The sequence below is a fragment of the Arvicola amphibius genome, chromosome 10 (genome assembly GCF_903992535.2).
Source record: "Arvicola amphibius chromosome 10, mArvAmp1.2, whole genome shotgun sequence".
NCBI lineage: Eukaryota > Metazoa > Chordata > Mammalia > Rodentia > Cricetidae > Arvicola > Arvicola amphibius.
In genome coordinates, this window is record NC_052056.1 from 94,296,383 (window position 1) to 94,317,507 (window position 21,125).

The 21,125-nt window shown below is 53.2% G+C and overlaps 2 protein-coding genes across 4 annotated transcripts; one reads left to right on the top strand and one right to left on the bottom strand.

The window, feature by feature from the left end:
- Window positions 1-106: 106 nt before the first annotated feature.
- On the bottom strand, window positions 107-9,499 carry Lrwd1 (leucine rich repeats and WD repeat domain containing 1). Its single transcript, XM_038346549.1, has 15 exons — window positions 9,284-9,499; window positions 7,675-7,909; window positions 7,158-7,274; window positions 6,529-6,672; window positions 6,258-6,368; window positions 5,508-5,630; window positions 5,319-5,433; window positions 4,481-4,590; window positions 4,006-4,213; window positions 3,491-3,563; window positions 3,265-3,405; window positions 918-1,003; window positions 639-794; window positions 443-555; window positions 107-353 (listed from the first exon to the last, which is right to left on the bottom strand). Exons 1-15 carry the CDS (start codon window positions 9,361-9,363, stop codon window positions 213-215), a joined length of 1,953 nt encoding a protein of 650 aa, XP_038202477.1. The 5' UTR covers window positions 9,364-9,499; the 3' UTR covers window positions 107-212.
- Window positions 9,500-9,584: 85 nt separating this feature from the next.
- Window positions 9,585-15,183, top strand: Alkbh4 (alkB homolog 4, lysine demethylase). 3 transcript variants are annotated; one of them, XM_038345670.1, is made up of 4 exons: window positions 9,604-9,730; window positions 12,831-13,035; window positions 13,355-13,552; window positions 14,444-15,183. In XM_038345670.1, exons 3-4 carry the CDS (start codon window positions 13,451-13,453, stop codon window positions 15,029-15,031), a joined length of 690 nt encoding a protein of 229 aa, XP_038201598.1. In that variant the 5' UTR covers window positions 9,604-9,730; window positions 12,831-13,035; window positions 13,355-13,450; the 3' UTR covers window positions 15,032-15,183. The 3 variants fall into 3 exon arrangements, with proteins under 3 accessions (XP_038201597.1, XP_038201599.1, XP_038201598.1); XM_038345669.1 differs by lacking the exon at window positions 12,831-13,035 and having other exon boundaries at window positions 9,585-9,730; XM_038345671.1 differs by lacking the exon at window positions 12,831-13,035 and having other exon boundaries at window positions 9,599-9,730; window positions 13,389-13,552.
- The last annotated feature ends 5,942 nt before the right edge of the window (window positions 15,184-21,125 follow it).

Sequence of the window (21,125 nt, forward strand, 5' to 3'; positions counted from 1 at the left end):
TGACGAAGCAGGCTTTGGATCTCTGCAGCCTCAGCTGCTGGGCAAGCCTGAGTTAATCCAGGTAAGAGCCCCAGAGAGGCCTGTTTCCACTCAGCTTCCACCGGCCTCTAGTCCACAATAGAGAATTTAATAAAAATACTCATTGGTACAAATTCCTCTACCACTATCCCCAAGCTAATAAGCCGTGTCCCTGGTCCACTGCTCTGGGCAAGCTAGCGACTCCTCCAGATGGACACGATGTTGGAGTCCGTCAGAGCAGTGAGGTAGGTAACGGCCGCATTGGCCACTACTGTGTTTACCATGGTCTTGCTCACTGGTTGGCCCAGTGCCATTGGCTGAGGCCACTTCAGGATCTGAGGGGAAAAAAGAAGGCACTAGGCTCCTGCCTACCGAACAGCAGCCCAAGGGTATCAGGAAGAGAGTGCAGGGTACCCACCAGTACCTGGGTTGGGGCCTGCAGGGCTGTTGCCAGTGGAGGCCGCTGCTTTAGCAGGTGTTCAACATTATAGATCCACACACTGCCTTCCTCATCCCCACACAGCACGAGGTTTTTGTCTGCCAGGACAAGTGGGGGCCTAAGATGGGGCCGGGTTGGGATGGGAAGAGGGGATGCCCACCAATGGGGTAGGCAGGCTCACCAGGACAGGTGCTGAGTGAGAAGTAAGCCAAATTGGTGGATGACCACTGCAGCCGGGCCAGGATGACCACAGGCAACACAGACTGGCTGCCCCGGCCTGCCCATGTCTGGCCCCAGCTCCACAGGTAGATGGTGCCCTGTCCGCTCCCTTTGGAGGCTGCAGGAAGAGGAGATGTGAGCCCAGGCCGGCTGTCGCCACAACCGCCCTGCTCTCCAACGGGTGCCTCAGCACCCCGAGAGTGAAGTCCCAGCCCAAGCTGTCTCAGCTGGGCTCACTCACCCACAACATCTTCGTTCACAAAAGCCAGCCCGTCCACTCTCTGTCCCTCAGAGTCCTCAGAGAAGATGAATTCCACTTCACATACCCTGCAGAAGACATCAGCCTTACCCATGCACAGCCATGTGCTCACCCAAGGGGCTGCCTGGTCCTTGGCCCAGAGACCTTTACTTTAGCTTTGTCCTGAAGGGGAGCCACCCACTGGGGGTGTGAGTAGACACAGGGGTTGGAGCACAGCTCACAGGGGCTGGTCTTCCAAGACTGCAGGCCAGATGCTTTCAGTGTCTCTCCTCCCACCCCAACTAAGGACAGAGCAGCTCCGGAGAGGCAGGGGCTCACTGGCTCAGGAAGTAGATTGTTATGCAAGCTTGGTGCCCTGAATTTGACCTCCAGAACCCAGGTCAAGGTGGAAGAAAACCCAACTCCAGAAAGTCCTCTAACCTCCACACACGCCAACATACACACTCAATGGCAAAAACCAAAATCTGATCTGTATAGTGAGTTCCGGGCCATCCAGGAACTACATATTGAGACCTTGTCTCAAAAAAGCTGGGTGTGGTCCCATCTGAGAAGACATAGGCCTTCTGGCACCTGTCCAGAGGGCACACTCCGGCTAGGACATCCCAGGACAGAGTGGAGTGTGAGACCAGAAGGCATGGGGGAGGACAGAATCTGGAACGGCGGATGTAGCCAAGGTAACTCCCAAGTATGACAGATGAACAGGGGAACCTATGTCCACCGAGCAGCGGGATGCCACATCTGCACGCTTCTGCTGCCCCCCTGAGAGCAGTGAGTCCTGTCAGCACCCCGAAATCCTTTCCTTATGGGGCTGTTCCTTATGCTGAGACTGCCACTCACAAAGCACAGGCAAGTGCTCTTAAGAGCTCAGGGAGCGGGGCTTGCCGCCAGGCCCAACAATCAGCATTCAGTTCCTGGGAACCACACGGTGGAAGGAAAGCACCAACTCCTCCGTGTTCTCTGCACTCCACGTGCATACTGCGGCAAGTGCACCCCGCTACACAAGTAAGTCAGTAAGTGTAATAGACATTTACGGGAAGGAACTCGCACCTCACGCTGCTGTTTGACTCTGGTCTCAGAGAAGGAATGCTAATGAAGATGGACCCGGGAACAGGCAGTGTCCCTCGGTCTCTTTCCTTTTCCTAATGTTGCTGCACTGAATGGCGCACACCCTTAATCCCAGCACTCGGAGGCAGAGGCAGGCAGATCTCTTGAGTCTGAGGTCAGCAGCCTGGTCTACAGAGCAAGTTCTAGGACTGCCAGGGCTACACAGAGACCTGTCACAAAAAAAAAAAAAAAAAAAAACACAAGGCCAAAATGGCTTGGGTTGACAACACCACACAAACCTCGTGATGAGTTGGGATCCCTGGAACCACGTAAAGATGGGTAATATACTAACTAGAGATTGCTCAGGTGAGGGGAGGCAGGAGGTAGACTCCCCCGAGGCCTCCCAGATTGCTGCTGCCTCTCTGGATAGAGGACAGTGTTAATATTCAAACCCCATCTCTACTCATGGGCTTCTGTGGCAGACAGAACAAACCAACTTCTGCTGATACCACAGCCCACAACACTCAGTGCCCACGGCCTGGGAGCCTCACTCCGCGACATTTCCATCTGCCAAGCCAAGGTGGTCCGTGAGCTTTCCCCACTCCTGGTGCCGCACACGGCTGTCCTCTGGCAGCTCCAGGCTCTCTGCAGAGCAGTTCTGTCAATCAGTCACTAGGCTGCACCCTCAGGACGCGCCCCTTTGGAGTTATTCCTAGGGCCTTGTTTTCCACACAAGAGCTCCAGCAGCCCAGACTAGCCTCCAACACTCACAGAGCTGAGGACGACCTTGAACTTCTGATGTTCTGACCCTCTCATTAGCTGAGATAGGTGCGGGCCAGCACACCTGGTTTATGTGGCGCTGGGTGCTCCGTGCACCTCAGCGCTCTACTGACCGAGCTCCAGCCCCAGCCCTCATATTTGCCATCACGTCCCCCTAGGACAGGAACCCTATGCTGAGTGGTCTCGGGTCTTTCCACATGGGCAGATAGCCACAAAGCATTATCAGAGCTGCTTCCCTGCGTATATCCTATCTCTACCTCCATGATCCCTGGGCTATACCTCACTGCCTCTTCCTCACAGATAGGGACACCATGCTAGAGGGTCACACTGCTGAGTGACAGGACCGGGGCTCAGGCAGTTGTCTGTGATGTGGTAATTAAGAGAACAGCCCCTCAACAGAGCTTCCAAGGCAGCCCAAGCAGCACTGTGATGTGCCCAGGGTCCCTGTGAACCCACAACACCCAGCTTTGGGGCCAAGCTTTCCAGACATCCCCAACGTCCTCACCTCTGCTTCTGGGGCTGATCGAGCCGAACATCCCAGCAGCAGCAACCTCCCTCACAGCCAGCCAGCAGCAAGTCATCTGGGCAGGAGGCGACAGGGCAGAGGCGCAAGGGGGTAGAGCTACAGCTGAGCACGAGGAGCTGGCTGCCAATGCGGGTATGGAAAACCATGAGCTGTGGGCCGTCACCCACGGCAGCCCACCCCTCTCCAGCCCCGTCTGCAGCCTCACCTAGCCTGGAACTTATATTCGTGGTCAGGCACCCCAATGTCCCAGAGGATGATCCGTTTGTCGTAAGAGGCAGCTGAGGAGGGATGGAGGAAAAAGGTAGCCCCGAGAAGTTCCCGCCCCTCTTGCAGGTTGACTCTGTGGGCTGGGTCCCTCAATCAACTAATCATAGGCAGGAAGAGCAAGCAGACTGTGGCTAGGACGAGAACTCAGGAGCCACGACCCCACAGTCCTGCCTGAACCCAGTGTGCACAGCAACTTCGCGGGCTCACCAACCCCAGGGGCAGGGTTATCTCCCCTGGTCCCAGGCAGAGAAACAGGAGCCTAGGTTGCTAGGAAACTTCAAGGCCACACAGCGTGCTAGAATAGAGATCCCGGTTGGCCAAGAAGCTAACTCACATCTGACCAAAGCCATCTGTGCCCAGTATCCTGTGAACCCCGTCACCCCCAGAAAGAGACACAGGGCACCAGGGCAGAAAGTCTACGATGCTAAGGAAGCTCAGGGTTAAGGGTCTTACTGAAGAGGTGGCTCTCGTGGGTGGGGCTGAAGCAGAGGGTGGCAATGGCCTTCTTATGGGCCCGGATAACACTGCAGCAAAAGCCTGCACGCACGTGGAGCAGCCGGACCATGCCTCGCAGGCCTGCAGCAGCCAGCATGTTCCAGCGCTTCTTGTGGCCTGCCTGTGTGACCACCGTCAGGGCTGTCCAGGCCACTGAGAAGAACTCCTGACAAGGGTAGGAGGAAAAATGGCGGTGAGCAGGGAATGAGGGGCAACTTGCTTGGAGGGCTCACCTGGGGCAGTCTCAACAACAGAGAAAAGCTCCCAGAGGGCTGTGGGCGGCCAAGGAGCTGGGGGAAGGGCTCAGAGGCACAGCACTCACAGTGGGCCCAAGACCCTGGGTTCCATTCCCACCAAAATAGTCACGAGGAACAGAGTGAAGGCTTCTGTCCCAGGACCCAGCAGTCTTTGAGAGAAGGGCCCCGGCACTCACCTCGCCCGGCACCTTGTATTTATGGAGTACGATGCCTGTCTGGCAGTCTATCACACAAACAGCTTCTCCGCCACATGTGGCCACAGTCTGGGACGTGGCCCCCGAGTGTCCTGTTTTACGTATCAGCCACATAAACATCTTTTCTGTAAAGTTCTTCCCTAGAGTCACTTTTCCTGGCCTCCATGACAATTTCATTATTATTATTATTATTATTATTATTATTATTATTATTATTATTATTATTATTATTATTGTTAGAGGCACAAGGGATAGAACCTAGGACCTCACACATGATAGGTAAGTGCTCTACCACTATACTACATCCATGGCCTTTTTACCTTAAAAAAAAAAAAAACCCCAAACAGTGGTTATGTACCTGTGTCATGTGGGGGTATGTGCACATGAGTGCAGGTGCCCACAGAGGCCAGAAGAGGGCATCAAACTCCCTGGAGCTGGCGTTACTGGCAGTTGTGAGCCGCCCATGGTGGGTGCTAGGAACCAAACTTCAGTCCTCTACAAGAGCAGCAAGCACTCTCAGCCAGTTAGTGTCTCTCCAGACCTGCCTTTTTCTTATTTTGCAACAGGGTTTCTCTGTGTGTAGCTCTGGCTGTCCTGGAACTCACTCTGTAGACCAGGCTGGCCTCGAACTCAAAGAGATCCTCCTGCCTCTGCCTCCAGGCTGCTGGGATTAAAGGCTTATGCCAACCACCCACTCCCAGCCCCTTCTTTCTACCCTAAAGCCAATCTCACTGAATTTCCCAGGTATCTTTAAATCTGATTCCCACTGAGCATTAAGTGTGGCCCAAGCTTCCCACAGCCCATCAGCCCCAGCACGCACCCTCTTCCCGGGCAGGCTCAAAGGCACAGGCCCACAGCTGAGTCTCCAGATCCTTTGGGCTGTTGTTTTTGCTATGGCACTGCAGGAAGTGCAGGGGTTCCAGGCGTAGGGCAGCCTGTGGGGGTACACGCGGTTACAGTTGCCACTTGCCCTGCTCCCTCTGGCACCCTCCCTCTGCCGAGAGCTTACCTGGCTTCCATCAGACTCCGCAGGTGTACCCTCCATCTGGGCTGGTGAGGATAAACACACTCGCTTGGTGGAAGGGAGGTCAAGCGGGACTTTATCTGGCCGTTTTGAGACCACCGTTCTGGCCTGTGGAAGGTGGGGGAAATTGTATCCATGCCCCAGGGGGTTTCCTCCCTTGGCTACAGGCTCAACTACATCCTCTCAAAAGAATGAAGTGGCGGGGCTGTAGAGATGGCTCAGAGGTTAAGAGCATTGCCTGCTCTTCCAAAGGTCCTGAGTTCAATTCCCAGCAACCACATGGTGGCTCACAATCATCTGTAATGGGGTCTGGTGCCCTCTTCTGGCCTGCAGGCATACACACAGACAGAATATTGTATACATAATAAATTAAAAAAAGAATGAAGCGGCAAGAACCAAGCCACTGTCATAGGGGAGCTTGCCCTGTGTTTAGGGCTGGACACTTAAAAATGTTCTCCTGCAGCCCCACTCAGGACAGTAGGGGAAAGGACTTAGCACTGAGAGGCGTCCCTTTGAGGGAACACAGGGACACTGGCTGCCGAGGTTCACACACATTCTTACTCTGTGAGCTCTGGAGCCAAGCAGCTATGTACTGAAACAATGAGCCAAAACGAACCTTTCCTTCCCGCAAGCTGCAGCAAGGGCTAGCCACCACACTCGGGCATCACCTGAGCTCATGCAGACCCAGCTCAGGACGGCCCAGTGGCCCTCACAGCCGTGTGGAAACACACTCACCCTGAGCTTGGAGGCAGCTGCAGCCTGTGGAGGCTCCTTTGGTATGTCGGCTTCCTGTACCCGGGCCCGGGCCCCACCTGAGGTCAGCAGTTTCTCAGCGATCATCTGCACCTGGGTGGGGGTCAGGTCTTCAGCAGGCTGAGCACAGTCTCTGGTGCCCCTAGCCTCTCCTCAGTCATCTGGTCCCATTCCCTGAGCCATCCCATTCCCCCACTGTCCCCCAATCCATCAGAGTCAGGGACCCCCAGCACAGTGTCCCCCAGTGACACACCCGCCATTGTGTGAACTCGCTGAGAGACTCGGGGCCATAGTGCACATCCCTGACTGCAGACCTCACGAAGTCGGCCTGGAGTTTGTCAGCAGCTTCCTCTTCAGGGCTCGCAGAGGCCATGAACTTCTCCCAGTGAGCTATGACCTGGCAGAAGAGGGACCCGATCCAGGGCCAGTCCAGCCTGGGTCTCCTGGCCACACACAGCACCGCCACCCTATCTCTTTCTGGGCACAAGGTGTGTCGATCATACCAGTTTCTGGAAACTTCTGCAAGCATAGCCTCTTATTCTCTACTAGCAATACCTAAGTCACATGAGTTGAAACCATTGCAGAATGGCAATTCCAACACTTGGGAGGCTGGGGTGGAAGAGTCCTAGGCCATCTGGACTATATAGTAAGACCCTGTCTCAAAAAAACCAGCTGACCACAGAGTTCTGGCCTCCTGGCTGTACGCCTCGGAGACAGGGCCTCCAAACGCGAGAAGCAACAGAACCACTCAACACACCAGACTTGCGGCTGTCAGGGTTAAGATCTCTGTTACACACCCTCCAAAAATCCACTTCTGTCTCCCCTCAATATCCTGCTGACGTGGCCAAGGACCCATCTCCATCAGCTTCCCATCACCCTTACCCTGTTGGTCAGCTCCCGATCGAGGTTCTCCACCTGTGAGCAGGTGGAGGCCGCGTCCTTGCCATTGACCTTCCGCAGCTTGGGCAGGAGAAAGGAGACCTTCAGATTGTCATTGACCTAAGGGTGGAGGAATAGTTGAAAGGCAGGAGTAGCGGTGCGGGCCTATAATCCCAGTATTCAGGGAGACTATGTACTAGGGATGCTCCAAGGTTGGATGCCGGTCTGGGATACATAGTGAAGTGGAAGCTGGCCTGGGTTATAAAGCAAAACTTGGTCTCAAACTAGCAAAACAACAAAACCCCAAGCAGGGTGGGTACCCAGCCCAGTTGAGGGACTGCTGTGGTAGCGTGCTCAAAGTCCTGAAATTGATCCCTAGTACTGCATAAACCAGGCCTGGTGGCGCATGGAGCTCAGAGGCAGGAGGATCAGAAGCTCAAGGCCATCTTTGGCAACACAGACAATTTGAAGCCAGCCTGTCTCTCCCGAGTCTGCCCCAGAGTCCCGGTCCTTAGCTCACCGTCAGGAAGGGGTTGCCTTCCAGGCTGAGTTCCTCGAGGTTCGGAAACTGGCTCAAGGCAGTCACATCCCCCAGCTGGTTGTTGGCGCAGCGAAGGATGCGCAGTTGAGACAGGCCCAGGTTGGCAGGCAGTGTCTCCAGCAGGTTGTCAGAGAGGTCAAGTTCCTTCAACTGCTTCAGACGCCCCAGCAGACTGGGGTCCAAGTGCTCTGACTGCAGCTTCAGTCCCGAGAGACTGGGGGAGGGGGGTCAGAGAGGAAGAAAAGCTCAGGAGGCTGGGCAGACCCTTTCACCAATTACCCTCATTTGCCCTAAAGGGATTCGCACCAAGCAATCTCTTATGGCTAAGAATAAGCCTGGGCTTAATTTTTTCTTAGACTTGACTAGCCTGGAATTCACTACATATATTAGGCTGGCCTCAAAACTCAAAGAGATCCAATCCACAACTCACTGTGTAGTCCAGGGAAGCCTTGAACGTACTCTCCTGCCTTTATCCCACCTGGAGCAGTTCAGGTGGGAAGGGAAGCCTATGGAGATTCCAGCTTTCTTTTAGTCCGACAAGCGCTCTACCAACAGAGCTGCAACTGCAGCTCCCCCAGTCCTTAAAAAAGATTTATTTAACGCATATTTGTGTTTTGCCTGTATATATTCTGTGTGAGGATGTCGGATCCCCTGGACCTGGAGTTATAGACAATTGTGAGCTGCCATGTGGGTGCTGGGAATTGAACCCGAGACCTCCGGAAGAGCGGCCAGTTCTCTTAAACTGCTGGGCCATCTCTCCAGCCCCCATCTCCCCCACTTTTCAGATTACATTTTTATTTATTATAGTGTGCATGTGCGTGGTGTGTGTGTGTGTGTGTGTGTGTGTGTGTGTGTGTGTGTATGAATGGACGCAGTCCAAGGCGTGGATAAGGAGGTCAGGTTTAGGGATTGACCTCAGGCTTGATGAAAGGCATCTTTACTCGAGGGGCCATTTTTCTGGCCAGACTTCCCTCCAGCACTTGGGAGGCAGGCAGATGGTTGTGAGTTCGAGGCCAGCCTGGTCCACAAAGAGAGTTTCAGGACAACCAGGACTGTTACACAGAAAGACCCTGCCTCGAAAAACAAAAAAGATAAAAGAAAAAAACAGTTTTCTTTTTGAGACAGGGTCTCAAGCTGTAGCCCAGGTTAACTTCAAACGCAGGACGTTCGTCTTGCGCGTGGGGAGGGGAGGGGGGAAGCCGGGAGTGCTAGATCTCGTAACGACTTTAGAACCTAAGGCCTCCAAGTTCCCCCTTGAATGCTTTTTTCGTTCCTGCATGCTCCTTCTGTGGTACTCACTTCCTCAATATCCCAGTGAGTGCTGTCTTTCCACCCTCCGCAGGGCTAAGTGAGCTCGCTGCAGGTCCACCTGACCCTGGGCTGAGGTTACCAATCGCGCCCGCATCACTGTTGGGCGCGAGACACAGGCTTGACGAGGACCTAAAACCCCACTAACAGAATAACCTGAACAGGCAGGGACGGGGAGGGATCTGAGCCTTGCACCCCGCCCATCAGGCGACCCGTGGGGGGGAAAGAATTCCGCAGGACCCCTCGCCCCGATCCGCTTCAACACCGTTATAGCTCTTACTCCAGACTCCGGATCTTCCCCAGACTGTTGGTTTTGGGTCGCCCGCGTTGAAAGAGCAGTCGCTGCGTGAGGGTAGCCATAGATATCCGAGCGCTCAACCGAACCCGCGCCTCCACTAAGGCCGGTAACTAACGCACGCAGCCACGGAGCCCAGGAGATGGCGCGCAGCAACCCCTTAAAAGTCCGTGGCGACCGGAAGGAAGCAGAACGCCTGCCTGCTGCGCTCCCTGCCTCCTGCCTCCGCGTGCGAGGACTACAACTCCCAGCGGCCCCTGCGCCTCGCACCTGCGCTCTGGTTACTTGGAAGGCGCTATGGCGGCTACGACGGCCGCGGCTGCGGCTGTTGAAGCGACTCAATTGCAGGCTTGCGGCTGCAAGGGCATCCGGACCTGTCTTATTTGCGAGAGACAGCGCCACGGGCCCCCGCCCTGGCAGATATCCCCTCAGGTACGGACTGGGAAAAGAGTCAAACCCAGAAAAGAGTTTCCCTCTTAATGAGAAACTGAGACCCAAGCTTGCCTGTGAAACGGGCGGGGATCAAAGCCTCGCGGTAGGGGAGTCGCTGGGAGCGCTCATAGCTTTGTTATTCACAACAATCAAAAGGTGGGCGCTCCCTAAGTGCCTTCATCTGAAAATGAATGAATGAGCGGGGAGCGCTGCTGCGCGCCGAGATTCCTGCGTTTGAAAAGCGGTGGTAGGAGACCCAGAAGTTTGTAGCCAACCTCGGCCAAGCAGCAGTTTGAGGAGGGTTCTTGGAAGTGGGAAAGCGGCGGTGACACCTCACCTCTGTGACTTTTAAGTGGGGAGTGGCAACAAACTTGGACTTCATGCCTGGGGTGGGGAAATTCTGAAGGGGTTTAAAAGAACGCTCCTTTAAAAAGTCAAGCTTTCGAAGGATCTTTGGGTGAGGAAACTGGAAAGCCAGTGGGGAGTGGCTCTCTTGGTGCTAAAATGTCCAACGTGTTGTGAAAAAACCGGCGTGGAATGCCTCACAAGTAGTCTGATCACATGATCCAGCATGTTCCTGGATTTATATGCAAACGAAAGTTTTCTGTTTTTGTTTCTTTGGTTAGAGGCCCAGGGTCCCCTCCAAATGCCAAGATTATAGGCATGTGTCACCATATCTGGCTCCTAGCAGCATTCACAGCAACCAAGGGTGGCCGCTACCCAAGTGTTCAATACCTGGTGACTTGGAGAGTGGGTAGTGGTTGTGCTGGCCTGGGATCTTCTGAGTTCTGACCGGGCAGCTGAAAGCAGGAAGATTGGGAGTAAAAACAGCTGCAGCTACATAGCAAGTTTAAAACCAGACTAAGGTACATAAAACTGTCTCAAAAGAACAAAGGAAAGACAGACACAATAAACTGATGAATTATTTTAAAAAATCTGTGATGTCTACACAGTAGGTTGTTATATAACTTTGGAAAGGAAGACAGTTCCGACATAGTTATGTGTGGATGTGATGCCAAATGAAAGAAGCTAATTACTGGCTGGGGTGTGGCTCAGTGGGGGAGCTCCTGCCTAGAATCCCCCAGTGAGGGGCTGGGGTGTGGCTCAGTGGTAGAGCCCCTGCCTAGAATCCCCCAGTGAGGGGCTGGGGTGTGGTCAGTGGTAGAGCACCTGCCTAGAATCCCCCAGTGAGGGGCTGGGTGTGGCTCAGTAGAGCCCCTGCCTAGAATCTCCCAGTGAGGGGCTGGGGTGTGGCTTAGTGGTAGAGCACCTGCCTAGATCCCCCAGCGAGGGGGCAGGTGAGATAGCTCAGCAGTTAAAAACACATACTGCTCTTGCAGAGGACCTACATATGGTTCCTAGCACCCAGATCAAGTGGCTCACTACTGACTTCATAACTCTAAGTCCAAAGGGATCTGGCTCCCTCTTCTGACCTCTAAGGGCACCTGCATTCACATGTACATTGCCACACACAAATGCACACATAAAAACATAATTTGAAAAAAAAAAAAGAACTTAAAGAATGCCCTAGTGAGGGCTTGGGATGTAACTCAGTGGTAGCGTGCTTGCCTAACGTGCTAGGCCCTGAGTTCTGTCTACAGACACACACACACACACACACACACACACAGAGCCATCACAGCAGGAGAAATATTGTGTGTGCAGTCTCTCTTATATGAAGTATTTAAAGTGCTTAGAATCATAAACACAGAAAGTAGAATGGTGGATGTCAGGTTCTGGTGGAGAAGAGAATGGAGAATTAGTGTTTAATGGGTATCTGGTTTCAGTTTTGCAAAAAAATGAGAGTTCTAAAGCCAGGCGGTGGTGGCGCATGCCTTTAATCCCAACACTCGGGAGGCAGAGGCAGGCGGATCTCTGAGTTTGAGGCCAGCCTGGTATACAAGAGCTAGTTCCAGGACAGGCTCTAGAAACTACAGGGAAACCCTGTCTCGAAAAACGAAAAAAACAAAAAAAACAAAAAACCAAGAGTTCTAGAAGTGGATGATCATGGGGTTCTATACCAGTGCCCACGTGCTTGCTCCATGAACTGGACAGGGGGGATGGGCAGTTCTATACCAGTGCCCACGTGCTTGCTCCGGAACTGGACAGGGGGATGGTTAAGACACTGAATATGTATGTCCTACAAGGCCCTGGGTCTGCGTCTCATGGAGCCCACGTTTACTATATACTGAAAGATGGTCATGAGGTCCTGATCGCCCTGCCTCTGTACATGAGAATGTCAAATGTATTGTGCAGTGCTGGGGATGGAGCCCAGGGCTTTGTGCATGCTAGGCAGGCACTCTTCCAACTGAGCTACAGCCTCTGGTCTCAGCTACCCCCTCTTTTTTTAATATTTATTTATTATGTATACAATATTCTGTCTGTGTGTATGCCTGCAGGCCAGAAGAGGGCACCAGACCCCATTACAGATGGTTGTGAGCCACAATGTTGTTGCTGAGAATTGAACTCAGGACCTTTGGAAGAGCAGGCAATGCTCTTAATCTCTGAGCCATCTCTCCAGCCCCTACCCCTTCTTTTTAAGAATAATTTATTTGCTGGGTGGTGGCGGCGCACACCTTTAATCCCAGCACTTGGGAGGCAGAGGCAGGAGGATCTCTGTGAGTTCGAGGTCAGCCTGGTCTACAAGAGCTAGTTTCAGGACAGGCTCCAAAGCCACACAGAGAAACCCTGTCTCAAAAACAAACAAACAAGAATAATTTATTTAATTTTATTTTATAAGCACTGGCATTTTGCCAGCATGCGCGTCTGTGAGAGTTTGGGTTCCCTGGAACTGGAGTTACAGACAGTCGTGAGCTGCCATGTGAGTGCTGGGAATTGAACCCCAGTTCTCTGGAAGAGCATCCAGTGCTCTTAACCACTAACCCATCCCTCCGGTCCCTAAGCTGACGTTTTTTTGAACGAGTTTCAGCTACTACTCCTCTCAGAGGAGGCAGGAGCTAGGCTGAGGAAGGTGAGAATCTATGGCTTCCAACAAGCATTGCCCAGCCCCTGGCCACCAAGACCACAGCCTCAGGGTTGGCCTACTTCTCAGACTCCCGATACAGCCTGTGTCCTTTTGTCCTCTTGACCCTGAGGGCAGGTGGTATCCACAATGCCAGAGGAAGAGTGCCCACATCCCATTAATTCAGGAATGAGAATTCCTACTGCTCCAGAGGGCTGCGGGCCTGGGGCTGCCGTCTGTCTGTGTCGTCCCGGGGACTCCAGACACCTCTCCAAATGGCCTCAGTCCCAAGAAGAGCATTGGAACCCCAGAGGCCAGAAGATCCTGGGGACCTAAGGCACATGTGGGTATTATGGGTCTTTGGGGGGAGTTCTGGGGTGCTTCTGTTTGGTGTGTGTGTGTGTGTGTGTGTGTGTGTGTGTACAGATTCATGTGTACACATGGAGGCAAGAACAGCCTCAGACACCAACTTGTTTTTTGAGACAGGGTCTCTCGGTGGCGTAGAACTTCCAAGTAGGCCAGGCCGGCTTGATCTTTCATCTCTGCCTCCCCTGCTCTGGGATTGTTGGTTTTGGGGGACCGAACTCAGGTCCTGGTGCTTGCAAGGTCAGCACTCGGCCGGCTGAGCCAGCATCACTCCCTCCTATCTCTGTTGTTTACAGAAAAGACACCATTTCCTTTACTGCCTGGACACAGGCTGGGCCGTGGGGCCCCAGGACTCTGATTTTGAAGGTTGGGCCTTCCCGTTCCCGGGTGTGATGCTGATCGAGGACTTTGTGACCCCAGAGGAAGAGGCTGAGATGGTGCGGCTGATGGACAGTGACCCCTGGAAGCTCTCTCAGTCTGGGCGGAGGAAACAGGTATGGTGGCCCTAGCTGGACCGAGGGGCAGTCCCTTTGCTGGGGCCCCTGGCTATCTCCTGTAGCCACACCCTAGGGATCTTCTGTAAGGAGTAGGTGGCCAGTCACAGGGGGCTTGGGCTTCCTCATCAAGCAGGGCCTATGCTGCTGTCTCATTGGTTGGGAGCGATGATGGTAATTACGGTCCTGCGTGGCTCCTGGAGCCATCCCATCCTGTCCCGTATCCCCGCACTCATTCTGTGTGTGGACTCCTGATAGGCCCTAGGGACTAGGGACAGTGGCACCCCTCCTTCTGTTTCTCCCCTTCCTCATTAGCTCTCGCAGCTGTTTCAAAGGTGCCCTTCACCCTTTGTTCCTGGCATCGGAGTGTTTGGTTAGAGCTCTGGAGACATCAGCCAGTTAGAGTTCCCTTCAGGTTTCTCCCTGAGCTGGGACCGCCCCAGCCACCCATTCTGCCCCCGACCCTCAGGACGAGCTGTGCAGCTTCCATGGGGACCTTGTTCTCTTATCCACCCCCACCTTGTGTTGTACCTGTCCCTTCCCCCTCCGTGAAGCCCCCGCCACACGGTCTCGTAGAACCACTTGCCATGTGGGTGAGCTTCTGGTCCTCCTGCCTGCGCTCCACAAATGCACACTGTACCGGTGGTAGGCACTGGCATTGCTTCTCCTTCAAGACAGGGTCTCATGCTGCTATGGCCCAGCTGGCCTTGAACTCCAGGCATTCCTCCTGCCTGAGCTTCTGAGGTACTCGGCTCACTGGCATGGAGCCGGGCCGCAGAACACAGTTTTATCCGGTAAAGCAAATTGCATGCATGCACCAGCCACGCCCAGCTTGTGGTTGGCATTTCCTAAGATGAGCCCCTCCTCTGTTCCTTTCTGTCTCTACTCCAGGACTACGGCCCAAAGGTCAATTTTCGGAAGCAGAAGCTGAAGATGGCTGGCTTCCAGGGTCTCCCCAGCTTCAGCCGGAAGGTGGTCCAGAGGATGGGCCTCTACCAGGGACTGGAGGACTTCCAGCCCGTGGAACAGTGTAATCTGGACTACAGCCCAGAGCGGGGCTCGGCCATTGACCCCCACCTGGATGACGCCTGGCTGTGGGGCGAGCGGCTGGTGAGCCTCAACCTCCTGTCAGCCACTGTGGTGTCCATGTCCCGTGAAGCCCCTGGCAGCCTGCTGCTCTGCTCGGCCCCCTCCATCGGACCTGATGCTCCTGAGGGCAGCATCGTGGCCCCTAGCAGGTCTGTCCCCTGCCAGGAGGTGGAGGTAGCTATCTCTGTGCCCTGCCGCTCTCTGCTGGTGCTCACAGGGGCTGCACGGCACCAGTGGGCACATGCCATCCACCGCAGAGACATCAAGGCTCGCCGTGTCTGCGCCACCTTCAGAGAGCTGGCCAGCGAGTTCCTGCCTGGGGGGAAACAGCAAGAACTGGGGCGGGAGCTGCTGCAGGCTGCACTTTCCTTCCAAGGAAGGCCCGTGTGAGCACATCCCTGGGGAAACATGGGCACAAGAGCTGACACCAGCCTGGCTGGAAACACAGCTCCAGCATAACCATTAAGGGAGCGAACACTGAGGTCTCTCCACAGCTCATTAGAGTCATTGTTTTGTTTTGTTTTTTTTTTTTTTTTTTTTTTTTTTGAGACAAGGTCTTATGTTAGCCTAGGCTGCCTTCAAATGGATTCTGTAGCCAAGGAAGACCTTGAGTTCTTGATCCTTCTGCTACCACTTCCCACATGCCTGGATTGCTGCTGTGCAACTGTCAGGCCTGGCTTCATCATGGTTGTTTGGTCTCTGGCCTCGAACTCCCTTTATAGCCAAGGATGACTTTGAATTTCTGATCCTCTACCTCCTGGGTGCTGGGATTGCCAGTGTGCACCCCCACGCTGTTTTTTGTTTTTTTTTTTTAGGTACTGAGATAGAACCCAGGGCTTCCTGCTTGCCAAGCAAGCGCTCTGCCAACAAAGCTATACCCCTACCCTGTTGGGTTTTTTTTTTTTTTTTTTTTTTTTTTTTTTTTTTTTTGGTTTTTCGAGACAGGGTTTCTCTGCAGCTTTTTTGGAGCCTGTCCTGGAACTAGCTCTTGTAGACCAGGCTGGCCTCGAACTCACAGAGATCCGCCTGCCTCTGCCTCCCGAGTGCTGGGATTAAAGGCGTGTGCCACCACCGCCCGGCTGTTGGGTGTTTTGAGACAAGGTGTCATGTGGACCAGGCAGGCCTGGAGTCACTATGTAGCCGGTGACCCCAGATGTCATGAGCATCACATACCTCGCCTGGAGCTGGTTCTGATGGGCCTGGATCTTGGCCGCTCTTTGGGTTATTTAATTTGTCATAGTTTGGAGGGATTCGGTCTTTTAAAACCTTAGTATCTGGGAGAAGCAAGATGGCTCTGCTCCGCGGGTAAAGGTGCGCCACCAAGCCTGACTGCCTGAGTCCAGTCTCTGGAATCCACATGGTTGGGGGAGTGAGCCAACTCCTGAAGTCTTCCTCTGGCCTCCACACACTCATTGCCCCTCTGACAAACTTTATAATAAAAGAGAAAACAGAAAACCCTGTTGCCCTGTGAAATGGTTTCCTCTTTTCCCATCTCTGTGTGAAGGAATCGCAGTTACTTTGTTTTTGTTTTAAGACTGGGGTGGGGGTGTGGAGCCTTGGCTGGCTTGAAACTTTGTAGACCAGAAGGCCATGAACTCACAGAAATTTTTCTGCCTCTGCCTCTGAGTGAGTGCTGGGATTAAAGATAAATACCATTCCACCATGCCCAACCTTTTTCCTTTCTTAGATAAGTTCTCCATTTGTAGCCCAGGCTGGCCTCAAGCACTCAAACATTGACCCAGGGATCAAACTTATTTTTTTTAAATTACATTTATTTTTTTATTTGTTTGTTTGTTTGTTTATTTAGTTTATTTATAGGAGTAGGGCACATTGGGTGATGGTGGTGCACCACTTCAATCCCAGCACTCAGGAGGCAGAGGCAGTTGGAACTCAGAGTGCTAGGCCAGCCTGGTCTACGGAGTGAGTTCCAGGACAGCCAGAGCTATAGAGAGAAACCCTGTCTCACAAACAGAAAGGAAAGAAAGAAAGAAAAATTGCTGAGCAGGGCACACTCTGCTCAGCCATAGTACATGTGGAGGACAGAAGGCAGAGAGCAGGCCAGGGCTGGTGTTGGGCGTGTTTGGCTGTCCTGAGGCTCTGAGGACAGAACACACTGTCCTGCACCCCCAGAAAAGGGGCACGGTCAGCCCTAGGTTGATTTCTTTTATGATATAAATTTTGGGGATGATGTGTGTGTTTCTGGGTATGCAGGCTGCCACGTGTATATGGGTACACATGCATTTGCTTTGTGCATGTATCTGGGGGCTAGAGGTCAACAACTGTGTTTATTATTGTTGTTGTTTCTCTGTATAGCCCTGGCTGTCCTGAAATTCACTCTGTAAACCAGGCTGGCCTTGAACTCTCAGAGATCCATCTGCCTCTGCTTCCCGCATGCTGGGATTAGAGGTGTGTGGCCACTACTGCCCAGCTATGTTCAAATTTATTTATCTTGGTGTATGTGGGATGCATAAGATCAGAGAACTATTTAAGGGAATCAGTTTTCTCCTTTCCTTGTGTTGGTTCTGGGGCTTGACATTAACCTTGGCAGTAAAGACCTTGACCATCTGAGCCATGCCAGTAGCCCAGCTACTGTTGTTCAGGTGCCATGCATTTTGTTTGTAAAACAGGGTCTCTCATTTGCCTGGAACTCTCCAGGTAGGCTGAGCTGGCTGGCACTGGGCACAAAAACCTGCCTTTCTCCTTGTCGCTAGCTCTGGAATTACACCTGCCCCATATCCAGCTCTGTGGGCTCTGGGGATTGAAATCATGTCTTCGTGGTTGCAGGCCAAGTTATTCACTGACTGAGCTCAACTTCCCAGCCTCTGTTTTAATTTCTTATTTTTATTTGGGAAATTAGCCTATTTTATGTGTGTGTTTTGCATGCATATATTGTCTGTACACCATATGTGTGCGGTACCCACAGAGTCCAGAAGAGGGCATTGGATTCCGTGGACCTGGAGTTAGAGACATTTGTGAGCTTCCTTGTGGGTGCTGGGAATCAAACCCTGTCTCCTCTGGAAGGGCAGCCAGTGTGCTTAACCACAGAACCATCCCTCCAGTCCCAACAGGTCTGTTCTTTCTGATACCTCTCAGAACTAGCTGAGAGCCAGGGACTACCTAGGAAGTCTGTACCAGGACTGAAGAAAGCCCTAAAAAGGCCCTGTGGCAGGCAGCATGGTTCCCTTCTGATTCAGTGAGCCTAGGGCTCAACAGTAAACAGGTTTCCATGACTGCTGTCCTGTATTCTCTTATGTAGAGTAAGATGAGGGAGTTGGGAGTGAAGCCCAGTGGGAGAGCCCCTGCCTAGAATCCCCCAGTGAGGGGCTGGGGTGTGGCTCAGTGGTAGAGCCCCTGCCTGGAACCCCCAGTGAGGGGCTGGGGTGTGGCTCAGTGGTAGAGACCCTGCCTAGAATCCCCCAGTGAGGGGCTGGGGTGTGGCTCAGTGGTAGAGCCCCTGCCTAGAATCCCCAGTGAGGGGCTGGGAGGGTAGCTGAGCCATAAAAGACTCCTTGTCTTGTATGTGGTGGCCCTGAGGATAGAGGCTTAAGTGAGTCATGGCATGTGTGGCCCCTTGCTGCATATGTAATCGAACGGTTCTCCCAGCCCTGCCTGGTGCTTTTCAGCACTGGGAAGGTTCTCTTCTGGCAATGACACAACTTACCTTAGGAAACACCTGCTGCAGATAGACTAGAGGCTGTGACATAGAGACCTGGAGGAAGGAGGATCGCAGGCTAATCTGGGCCTAAGCATTGCCAACTTGCGCTTCACCCCTCCAGCATGGCTGTCACAGCAGGCAACAGGCTGTGTGCTAGATCACAGATGGCTCTGAGGCACTAGTGTCCTATGTGCTACAGGAAGGCAGGTCTCTATCAGCCACCACAGAGTGGTTTGTGCTTCCTAGAGTACCTTAAGCCATCATCCGCGTGTCATGTCCCTTCAAGATTTCTCAAGCTTTCTGGTCCAGGTTGGGTGGCCTGGGTCACCTGTTCTCGTACTCTGAACCTTGAACAAGGAGAGCCCATGTGTGCACGTTGTACTAACTTGGAAGCGTCTGCTCTGCAGGCAGAGTAAGAAGGACTGGCTACCAGGGACAAGGACACACGCAATGATCCCAGCACTTGGGAGGCAGAAGCAGGAAGAAGGACTTCCAAGCCAGCCTGGGTTATGCGGTGAATTCAAGGCCAGCCTGAGTGACACAGTGAGACCCTGTCTCAAACAAACACCAGCTTTTCTTTTCAGTGCTGACCTGCTCAGGGCTGGCAAACCGTGCCTTTGCTGGCTGGCCAGCCTTCACTTCCAGGTTCTACCCTGCTAGAGCCCAGCCTAAGTCAACCTCACAGGCAAGCTGTTTCAAGTGTGGCCTAAATGGTCACGTGGCACGATATTGCACTACGCCTCCGAGGTTATGCCCTATCTGCCACCTGGACACTGGAAATCACAATGCTCCTGTGCGGGCTTGTCCTCTGTGCCACACCGTGAAGTCCAGCATCACCATCGGTAAGTGAAACTGCTAGCCTTCGAACTTCTCAGCCCTGCAGAGGATTGACGCTGTCCAGACTTGGTTTATCCCGTAACCCTATCCAAGCCGAGGGTAAAGCTGCAAGTAGCAGGTAAGTCCATTACTTTTATTCTCACTCGGGCCTTAAGTTCCCCTCACCAATTTCAGTTATGGGGGTAGACGGGACCCGTTCCTCCCCACGTAAAACTTTGCCACTGCCCTGCATTCTTGCAGGACAATTTTTTCTCATTCTTTCTTAGTGATACCTGCTTGCCCAGCACCTTTACTGGGTAGGGATAATCCTTAGCCGCTTCCCCAAAGCTTTGTTCTGCTTCTTGAAGCCCCTCTTTAACCCCATCCATCTCCGAGATCGTATTTTACAGGTTCACTCCTCCTGCCAGACGTGTGCCCAAGCCAACCCACAAGGGGCTCTCCACATACATCAGTCTCTAAACCAGCTTCGCGGACACTAACCTGAAGAAGATTGGCAGGTTCATTTCACGCATATGCCTACTCATAAAAACTCCATTATCTCTTAACTCTTGTGGACACTTTTACAGGGTGGATAGAAGCATTTCCGGTCTCCAGAGAAACAGCAGATGTGGTGGCTCAGGGTCATGGAGCTCTTGTCAGAAGCTCTCAACATCTCCTGGAAATTCCACACCCCCTACCATCCACAATCCTCGGGAAAGGTTGAGAGGGCCAATGGACTCATCAAACAACTAACCAAGCTCTCCATTGAACTCAGGTTATCTTGGCCCTCCCTTCTCCCCATTGCCCTTCCTCACCTCGGGGCCACCCCACGTTCCCCGACGGGCCTGAGCCCTTTTGAGCTGCTTTACGGCAGGCCATTTCTCCTTAACCATCACCTCCCAGCCCAAACTCCTCCACTGGCAGGGTACCTACCCTATCCCTCCCTTTTAAGGTCCCTTCTCCGTTCACACGCTGACACCAGTGGACCCTAATGCCCCTAAACCTACCCCGCACTCCCCAGAGGACAGAGTACTCCTCAAACAGTTAACTCCTAGGTCTCTCAGGACCTCACACGGTAATCCTCACCACCCCCTCAGCTGCCAAGCTCTTGGGACACCCATGCTGGTGCCATCTCTCCAGGCTCAAGCAGGCGCCTGCTCAAGACACTTGACACCTGCCTTCTCACCTCCCCCAAGGAACAGATGCCTTCTCCGGGATGACAGTACACGGGATGCCTTTCCAGCCACACCTTGCTGAGCATGGACCCAACAAGATCTAGTTCTCCCCTTCCCCACATGGCCCCGTGCCCGCAGGAAGTAGTCAGGTTTGAGTCTATGCCCTTTTTTCCAAAAAGACCCTAAATGTTTGTCATAATTAACACTTCAATTTTCTATCATCCCTATATCCAAAGAGTCTGGAATGTTAAGTTGGGAGCGTAGGCCCCAGCCCCTCCGTATCTATCCCAGCCCCCAAGGCCTGAGAGTTATATTGATCTGGACTCCAAATCCCAGCAGGCCATGTCCTGACTCCTCCCGGGGGGGGGGTGTTCAGGACCACTCCCACAGGTTATTTAAATGAACTCCCAAAAGAGGAACATGTGGTCTCTTTTTCTTCCTCCAGGTGGTGGCTTTTGCAGCCTCTCAGTTCCCCCTTGGGGCCACCCACCCGAGAGCGCAAGAATCCCATTAAAGCTGGATACTTCTTAATTTGGCTTGTTTTGATTAGGCTTGATTAGGAATTTGCATCGGCAGAGAGCTTGCATTAGGAAAAATTCCTAACAATTTGGGGACCCTTTGGCCTGGGGAGCTACTCCCTGTATGCCAGTGCTTTGCACGGGCTGAGGGCCGAAGTTATTAGGAACACTGAAGCACAGAGACTGTTCCTAGGAGCTTCTGGGGACATGAACTACATCCCCACATTAAAGCACCTAGTTGGTGGCACGTGCTTGTCCTTGCACTGGGGAGGCAGGGAGAGGAAGAGCCCTGGGCTTGCCTGGCCACCCAAGCTAGCCAA